General features: G+C 38.1%; 1 protein-coding gene across 5 annotated transcripts in view; it reads right to left on the reverse strand.

The window, feature by feature from the left end:
* Positions 1-9,820, reverse strand: part of ARHGEF28 (Rho guanine nucleotide exchange factor 28) — a 317,945-nt gene that overhangs the window by 95,764 nt on the left and 212,361 nt on the right. For all 5 annotated transcript variants that reach the window (XM_040450927.1, XM_040450934.1, XM_040450917.1 and 2 more), the window contains 2 exons: positions 6,870-6,991; positions 2,166-2,446 (listed from right to left, as the gene is read on the reverse strand). In XM_040450927.1, coding sequence (XP_040306861.1) covers positions 2,166-2,446; positions 6,870-6,991 — 403 coding nt within the window. The remainder of the gene's footprint in view (positions 1-2,165; positions 2,447-6,869; positions 6,992-9,820) is intronic.

Raw genomic sequence — 9,820 nt, forward strand, 5'->3', positions numbered from 1 at the left:
GTTTTTCTTTCATTGTTGCAGTACTGGAGTTAAAATGTTAATGACAACACAATAAAACCATCTCGCTTATGAAATATGAAGAATATGAAACTTTGAATTAGTCCATGTTGGTTCTTTTTCTTAAAAATCCATAGGCTACTTAATGGCCACTGAATACCAACGTCATCAATTGTGACACTTACATAGAAATGAAAGCCACAACTGGCATCAGTGAGCTGTTCCAAAGTGGGGTTTTCTCCTTTCAGAACCCATGGAGGGATTTCACCTTGGCATTGAGCACAGAACACACCAGGGGTGGACTTCACACTGTAATTCAGTGCAAATGCTGAAGTCCATAAAGTGATTTCTCATAAAAAAAAAAAAAAAAAAAAACAAAAAAAAAACAAAAAAAAAACAACTAAGGCTTGGTGTGAAGAAACACTTTCTGGCAAATACTTGTGCTCTGAATGTTATTACAATGTAATTATAGATATATTAAGGTGCTATGTAGTTTCCTTAATTCAATGGTAGTCAGAGAGTAGACAGAGACCTTAGGGGATAAAGGGGTCAAAGGTCTGCTGATGTCTTGTCCCCCTTTATTTGCTTTTAACTTGTGATCTCTGTATTAATAAACATTATGTTCAAATGGTTGGCTGCCTGCAATCCTATCGTAATTTAACATAAGCCTTTCCAGATACATACAACATTTCTCCATTGCTGTGAGTATACGCTACAACTATCAGTGATTATTATCTTATTTTGCATGCTATACATTAAAACATTCCTTTTTCTACTAATTTCAATTGGGCTACTATTTTTCTTCATTAAGCTGTTAAGCTAAGATATTTGGTATCATGAACAGTATTCTTTTTTTTATAAAAAATTTTTTAGTGTTTATTTATTTTTGTGTGAGAGACAGACAGAATGTGAAGAGGGAAGGGGCAGAGAGAAAGGGTGGCCCAGAATCTGAAGCAGGCTCCAGGCTCTGAGCTGTCAGCACAGAGTCCAACACGGGGCTCGAACTCATGAACCACGAGATCATTACCTGAGCAAAAGTCAGACCCTCAACCGACTGAGCTACCCAGGCGCCCCTCATGAACAATATTCTTCGGGATCACCTCTTGGTCAATGTTTTATAATGCTATTTTTAAAAATCCCATTAGTGAAATATGAAATATAATTTAGGTTGTGACCCAAATTTTCTTTTAAAATAGTATATAATAGAAAATAACAGAATACATTCCACATGTTATTTCATAGGACATTTCTTTACTGTTTTTGTGTATGTAGGTGGCGCGGGGTCATGGTGTGAAAAGTATTTCTTACTGTGGATGGTGGTAAAACAAAAAAGGCAAGTTTTAGAATGAAACTTCATTCATCTTTTTTTTTTGTTGCTGTTGGGCATTTTAAAATAAATGTTGCATTGCTTACTTTCCCCTTGTAGCTTCTCAAAACAGTTAAGTTTCAGTAACAAAATGGTTATATGTTGGGTCTATTTAATTTTCACTAAAATGTCTTAAACCTTAGAAAATTTAGGATTCAGGTCCCTGTGTTAACCTCAGTTTTTATTGTGTGCCCTCAAATTTCTCCTTCATGAGAAGTTGCCAGCCTCTCAGCTTGTTATTGACTTTTTAATGAGTGAGGTGCATTTCACTTTGAGCTCAACATCAATCCTGTTACACACTCCTAACCTGGCACCCACTGAAAGAAGGGTCCCACAGCCATCCCAGAGCCAAAATGGGGCTTTCTGGGGGATCGCAAGTCCTTTCTCCTCATTCCTAAATTTTCTACAAGAGATAGAATGTCTTTACTAGATAATGCCAAATTATTTTCCAAAGTTACAATGCAATTTTCACTCCTATCAACTGTACTTGGGATTTCCACTGTATACATTTTCAACAAAATGTGGTATTGTTACACTTTAAAAATTTTTGCCTATCAAGTAATGTAGAATGCTATCTCATTGTGCTTTTCCTCTATTATTTTTTTGTCCATTTTCATAAGTGTCTTACTTTTAAGGCAAGGAATATAGGAATGTAAAAGGGGGTAATATTTTGATGTAGAGATCAAAGTGGATGGGACAATAAAATCTAATAAAATATAATTTCACAAGTTTAGCTACAAAGCTTTTTGATATTCTACACTTTTCCTTTAGAATATAGTATCTTACCTTTTTTTCCCCTTACCTTCTTTTCTTTAGGTGACTTTGCTCCTTTTCAAATCCATGAAGACCAAAAGAAAGATTAAAATCGGAAGCATATGAACCAGATGGTGATGCAAAGGACTGCCGAGCTTCAGTACTTGAGGCCACTTCCTTCTTCTCACTTAGCGGGTATTTTCCATGGCTGGTTTCCGCAGCAAGGATATGCTTGCAGCTCTGAGGTCCCAGAGTAGAACCCATCGATTCAGGGCAGGTGTTTGTAGTGATACCTTCTATGTTAATGTAGTTAATATCCAAATCGCCAACCTAGTAGTTGAAAGAAAAATATTTGCAGAGCAAAAGTAGGAAAGACTGGCGGAACAGAGAATAAAGTTTCCCCAATTTAACAACCTTCCACCTTATTTACCTTGTTTTGTTTGTTCTCGTTTTATGTAAGGAGAAATTCTTTCATGGTGTTTTTGTTCACTTGGGTGCTATCCCATAATTCACAAAAGGAAGAAGAATGGGGCGCCTGGGTGGCGCAGTCGGTTAAGCGTCCGACTTCAGCCAGGTCACGATCTCGCGGTTCGTGAGTTCGAGCCCCGCGTCAGGCTCTGGGCTGATGGCTCGGAGCCTGGAGCCTGTTTCCGATTCTGTGTCTCCCTCTCTCTCTGCCCCTCCCCCGTTCATGCTCTGTCTCTCTCTGTCCCAAAAATAAATAAAAAATGTTGAAAAAAAAATTAAAAAAAAAAAAAAAGGAAGAAGACCACCTGAGTGCTTTATAAAGTTGTTCTTTACTACAAAACCCAAAATGGACTATGCTTTTAACATTTTATGAGCCACTGACTCAAAAAAAGGGATGTATTTTAAATACTTGAGCAAAAATTAAAGAGTAGGCAATGACATAATGGTTATATACTGTGTCTATTTTATTTTCACCAAAATGTCTTAAACCTTAGAAAACTTAGGATTTAGGTCCCTGGAATCTGGATAACCAAGGTAGTGGTGGTCACATAAATCCTAGTCTCAAAAAAACAAAACAAATTACAAACTAAAATAAGAATAAAACTACATAGGATGCAGGGACTTAACTAAAAGACATAAAATGCCCCAAACTTCAAATTATCAGTAAAAAATAATGCTAATGCCAAATTTCAGCAAACAACCTGCTAGACTCCTGCCATAAGCCTGTGCAGAAAATGAGAGCTGTCTGGAAAATTCTGCATGGCAGAGTAAACAGGGAGATAATGGAGGGCCTAAGACTGACCTAAAACCATCACTGGAAAAAGAAAGGGCAACCTACACATATGAAAAAAAAAAAAAAATCCTGGTTGATCAAAGCCCTTGTTCTAAGGAAGGGGCTTAAAAGCATCAGTGATCTGAGGTGGCAGTAATCAAAGGAGTTACTTCCAGGTGACAAAACAGTAATAAGAAAGAGGGTGAAACTGGTGACAGGGTAGTACAGGGGGAATGAAGTAAAAGGAGGAAAGGTGGAGTCCTAAATCTTCATCATCATAATAATTCACTACGGCAAAAACAATCATCAAGGAATGCTCAAACCAGCAGTTCAGAGTTTGTTAAGTAACAGGAGATGTACAGACTCAAACTCTCTCCCTGCAAGACGCTTAATAGTTTAAAAGGAGAGAGTAATTTTACTGAAAACAAACTTGGCAAATCAAAGATAACATCACCAGTAATGGGATAAATAAGTGTCATGTGCCTCCTGATAAAATGCACTGAGAAGAACACAACACCCTTTCTTTAATATTCCTGCCAACCACACGTAGCCTGAACCCAGTTGTGACGAATTATCAGAGAAACCAAAACTGAAGGACATTCCTGGTCTGTAGTCTTCAAAATTATCAACTTCATGAAAGACAAAGACTAAGGACAGGTTGCAAACTATAGGAGATTTAAAGAGAAAGGACAACTAAATGCGAGACATTTAACTGAATATTCTTTTGCTACAAAGAATTGATTGAGTCAATCTGTAAAAGTGAGTGAGGTCTGTAGACAGTTAATGCTATGTTAATGGTGATTTCCTGATTTCAGTAACTATAGGTGCTTGGTAAGAGGATAACCATGTTTTTTAGGAAATAGACTATGAAAGACTGAGGGGTAAAAGGGCACCATATTTTCAACTTGCCTTAAATGGTTAATATTTATGTACTTATTTTCATCATTTGCATCTACAAACACATGCTCAGAGTATATTTACCCTAAAATGTGGTAAAATATTAACATTTGGGGAATTTTGATAAAGAGTATACATGTATTCTTTGTACTAAATTATGGTTTGAAATGATGTCCAAATAAAATGGATTTTTTTCAAAGTAGTTTATATGACAGAGTAATTTGCAAAATAGTTTCTACCATGTATATCTCCTCATCAGATAGGCTGATAACTTTGAGAATTCACTGGAAAAAGCATCACAAATAAGATTCTCATCACAATCTAGTTAGATATCTGTGCCAGGCTGGGACAGATGAAAGAAATTAAACAGGATTCTTCTCAGATACTGATAGCAATTATTTCAAATATGCAGAATTTGGACTTCTTATATTATCCTTGCTATTCAAATCGATGTAGGAAAAGTAAAAGAAACCATATAACTATGCCCCACTGACAGAGTGAACTTTGTGATTTGTATTCATACTTGTAGTTTTAGTTCTGTTTTCGTTGCACAAATCCAGCCCCATTTCAGTTTATCGATTAGGCTATTTGAGTTCTCTTGAAATTCACACTTCACAATACTAAAGCAATACTTATCTCAAGATCTCCCCAAACAAAATTATATCCTAACCTCATCTTTGGTTTGGGAAGTTTTGCACGCTTAATGCAAGAACACAAGTGTCCCCCACGTAATACTGAGTCATGTACAGTTTTAGCTACTTGAAGTAAAAGGAAATATTGCAGTATTCACTAAGGCTCAGAGCCAAAAGATAAGAACTCAAGTAGTATTTCATTTAAATGCTGAGAAAATACCACAACCATTAGAAACAGAACGTCGCTAGAGCACGCCAAACCCAATTTCCCTGTGTCTTCAAAGAATGTCCCCCGAACTCCCTGTTTGTCCTAAACTCTGTTTCATCCTAGATTTCTGTAACTAGGGTTGACACTCAGCTGCTTTATGCCAAAAAAAAAAAAACTATACCAGCTATTTACAACTAATTTCCGTTCTCATTTATTGGTTCCTCTGTCATTCTGAGTATCATCCCAATCTCTGCCATTTATGATGTAACAATGATTTGATGTAACAATGATTTTAACACAAAAGGAAAACAACCCAAAATACTTGACTCAGGGTGAAATTGAGATCTACTAGACAGAAAAGTATGTATCACAGAAAACATCTATAAGTAATACGCATACTAACAACAACAAAAGGGGGCTCAATAAGCATATATATGATGCAGCTTTTCTGGAGATTAGGTTTTGAGGTCTGTGGATAAGGCAAAAATTATATGCTGTCAAAATTACCCTTGAAAATGCCTAAAATTGTCCATAAATTAGTGTGCAGAGTAATCTTCAGATCTAAAACTATGTATTAATTTTTATAAATATTAAAATCTGAGGATCATTCAAACCACATGCCTCTATGAGATCTAACTCACCAATCTCTGCCAGAGAATAGGTGGGGCATTCTAAAGGGTTCTAACTTCCCAGGAGTATGATACCATTCTCTTTTATTTTTTTTTTTCCAACTTTTTTTTTTTTTTTTTTTTTTTTTTAATTTTTGGGACAGAGAGAGACAGAGCATGAACGGGGGAGGGGCAGAGAGAGAGGGAGACACAGAATCGGAAACAGGCTCCAGGCTCCGAGCCATCAGCCCAGAGCCCGACGCAGGGCTCGAACTCATGGACCGCGAGATCGTGACCCAGCTGAAGTCGGACGCTTAACCGACTGCGCCACCCAGGCACCCCAATACCATTCTCTTTTAATACTGAAGCTATATAACCTTAGCATATGTTAACAGGTGCGTTGTAAGGATTAAAGAAGTGATTTATATGGCAACATTGTATGGGGCTAGCGTCAAGCTCTCGCTTATAACTGTTTGCTGGATTTGAATACAACTATTGTCGAATCAGGTTGTACACACACTGTTACTTTGAAAAGCTGTAAAGAAGATATTAGTTTCCCGGGGTGCCTGGGTAGCTGAGTTGGGTAAGCAGCTGACTTCAACCCAGGTCATGATCTCACAGTTCGTCAGTTTGAGGCCCATGTTGAACTCTGTGCCGACAGCTGGGAGTCTGGAGCCTGCTTCAGGTTGTGTCAACCTCTTTTTCTCTGCCCCTCCCCTGCTCACACTGTCTCTGCCTCTCAAAAATAAATAAATGTTTAATATATATATTATGTATATATATACATATGTATGTTTAATATATATATACATATATATACATATACATATGTGTGTGTGTGTGTGTGTGTGTGTGTGTGTGTGTGTGTGTATAAGCTTCCAACTGTCATTTCCTATTTTGGCTGTAAGACAAGAGCTCTCACACTCTTCTCATTTGACAGTGTCTCACGATCCCTCTCTGTAGTGCTTCATGATGGGTTAATGTGTGCTGTGAATGGAAAGAAGAACTTAAGTTAAATGCTCATATGAGGTGGCTCTACTGTAGCATCACCAGGGCCACCCTCAGGCTGAAATCTTGAGAGATGCAAACCAAGGCTGAATATATTTCCCAGTTACTCAGCGTTTGGAAAGAGAGCAAGATCCCTCTTGTAACATCAGTCACACCTTACCTGATCTATCACCATACAGTTGGCATAAACTTCATCGCCACCATTCAGCACGTCAGAGAGCTGGCCTGTAGCAGAGAATTCTGGGGAACGCTTGGATTTTTTGAAGACATCAAAAGAGTGATCTAGCAGAAAAATGAAAATGGGACAGAAAAGAGTAGATGGAACTTATTTCACAGTCAAACTTTACCTTCTTTTTTTAAATTTTTTTTTTCAACGTTTATTTATTTTTGGGACAGAGAGAGACAGAGCATGAACGGGGGAGGGGCAGAGAGAGAGGGAGACACAGAATCAGAAACAGGCTCCAGGCTCCGAGCCATCAGCCCAGAGCCCGATGCGGGGCTCGAACTCCCGGACCGCGAGATCGTGACCTGGCTGAAGTCGGACGCTTAACCGACTGTGCCACCCAGGCGCCCCTCAAACTTTACCTTCTTAATCAAACCGTAAAACAACAAAAACAAGCGCAGATTGTGTTTTTTAAACACATTCATTCACATGTTAAGATCTACATGCATGTATTTTCTATTCTACATCCAAACCTTCCCAGTTATTTAAAGCCTAAAGAACAGTACTAGATAAATATGGAGAAAACAGGCAGCAACCTCTTTGACCTCGGCTGCAGCAACCTCTTCGACCTCGGCTGCAGCAACTTCTTACTAGACAGGTCTCCGGAGACAAGGGGAATAAAAGCAAAAATGAACTATTGGGCCCTCATCAAGACAAAAAGCTTCTGCACAGCAAAGGAAACAATCAACAAAACAAAAAGCAACTGACAGAATGGGAGAAGATATTTGCAAATGACAGATGGGAATAAGGGCTAGTATCCAAAATCCATAAAGAACCCACCAAACTCCATACCTGAAAAACAAATAATCCAGTGAAGAGATGGACAAAAGACATGAATAGATAAATATGTGCCCATTTCAAGCACTGTTTTTCCAATCAAAAGAGATTTCTATAAAATCATTAGACTTTTGCTTTCAATTTCTTTATTTTTTTTAACGTTTTTTAACGTTTATTTATTTTTGAGACAGAGAGAGACAGAGCATGAACGGGGGAGGGTCAGAGAGAGGGAGACACAGAATCTGAAACAGGCTCCAGGCTCTGAGCTGTCAGCACAGAGCCCGACGTGGGGCTTGAACTCACGGACCGCGACATCATGACCTGAGCTGAAGTCGGCCGCTTAACCGACTGAGCCACCCAGGCGCCCCGTGCTTTCAATTTCTAACAGATTAACATTCATCTCACTTAATAACTTGGAAGCATCAGTGCCTGAACTACAACCCCTGGATTCCACTCCAGTGTCCGGGCTCCATACCCTTTACTAACAGACCTAAAATAGTACAACGTCCAGTAGTTCTGTACAGCTTGACTGTGCACACTCTTAAAGAGAATGTTGCTATTTTAATTACAGAATTGTTTTCACTTGCTTCTATGCTCTCAGCTTTGTTACAAATAGATGAGGTTGCTTAAAGTTGAATCCCAAAGAGTGGTGCAACCATATTTGTAGGGAACCTAAGGTTGAAGGCAATAAAACACAGTGGAGCCAGAATGTTTCATTTCCTGTGACTGTGGTTAAATTACTTAATGTCCCAATACCTTAACAGAGTTTCTTCTTCTATAAAAGCTGATCTTCATCGTGCTTTCCCTGTCATAGGGTATGAGGGTTACAGGAGTTCAAACATGTAAGGCACTAAACACACGCCTAGCATTTAGCAAGAGGTCAATAAATATTAATTGTCACTGATACTATATTCCGTTATTAATAGCTACTTCAAGCATGTTCAATGTGAGATTATTGATACTAACCATAAGGTATAGTACTAATTATATTAATAATACTCTCTTAGTGCTATATTAATAATAGAACACCCATGTCTGTAAATGACTCTAATAGTGTGGATTCAAAGTTTTATTTATAGCAAATGTCATCTTCCCTGACACTCCAGCAAGTGTTCTAGAGTGGGTGCAAAATGAATAGTGTTGCCATTTCTGGTGAAATGGCAATGATCTCCCTGCCCGTCCTATCTGTATCATAACATATAACCCAGGTAAGCCCATGAGAGTGCATGAGAAAATGAAAAAAAAAAAATATTAACTGTTGGGCTGATGTACTAGGATAAAAAATTATTCTTTCTTAGAAACTGCTGGATGACATTATGCAAGTGACAAGAATACATCAATTGTATGAGCCAAACGGCATCAGCTTTAGATTCTATTTCTTAACCTACCTGTTAACCACAGAAGACCAAAATGAAATTTCATCAAGCTCCTTGAGTAAATATACAGTGTAAATGGGATGCATTTTCTTACATCCATAACGTCTTCTTTTATCAATTTACTTAAATAGCTAACACACACCCACAAATTCTTCACAAGCGTAATCTTCATGATCAATTACCATACACTTTCATTGTAATTACACAAAATTTTTAAAAAAGCATGTTCCAAAGATTATAAATCAAGAACCTGACAAAACACTTTCGATGTGTTCTGAAGAAAATACCTGCTTATAGGTCATTTTACAGAATGTGTGAAAAACAATCATAAATAACTCAACACGCCCTCTAACTGCTCGAGAATGTTTTAAGTCCACACACTATAACGCACCTGGTATTTCTGCCACCACATTTGGGGGGCCGGTTATGCCCTTTTTTTAGCCACTTCTATCACCGGCAAATTTAAGACTTCATCGGTAACTAGACTAAGAACAAGACATTCAACAAAACAATTGCAAACAACTGATGGATTCTATCTTAAAAACATAGAACCAAAAGCAACAGCACCACAAATTGTGTGGTACCACTGAATGTACTGACCAGTCACCCAAAATCCATGTTATGAACTACCAAGAGAAAGAGCTTTGTTGTCAAAACTCTGACCCTCACTTCAAAGATGAGCAGAACTAAGAACTACTTTTGTTATCCTTGCATTCACCTTCCCCCCCCCCCCCC

This window comes from Herpailurus yagouaroundi, unplaced genomic scaffold, assembly GCF_014898765.1.
Source record: "Herpailurus yagouaroundi ecotype Mexico unplaced genomic scaffold, PumYag 29, whole genome shotgun sequence".
Lineage (NCBI taxonomy): Eukaryota > Metazoa > Chordata > Mammalia > Carnivora > Felidae > Herpailurus > Herpailurus yagouaroundi.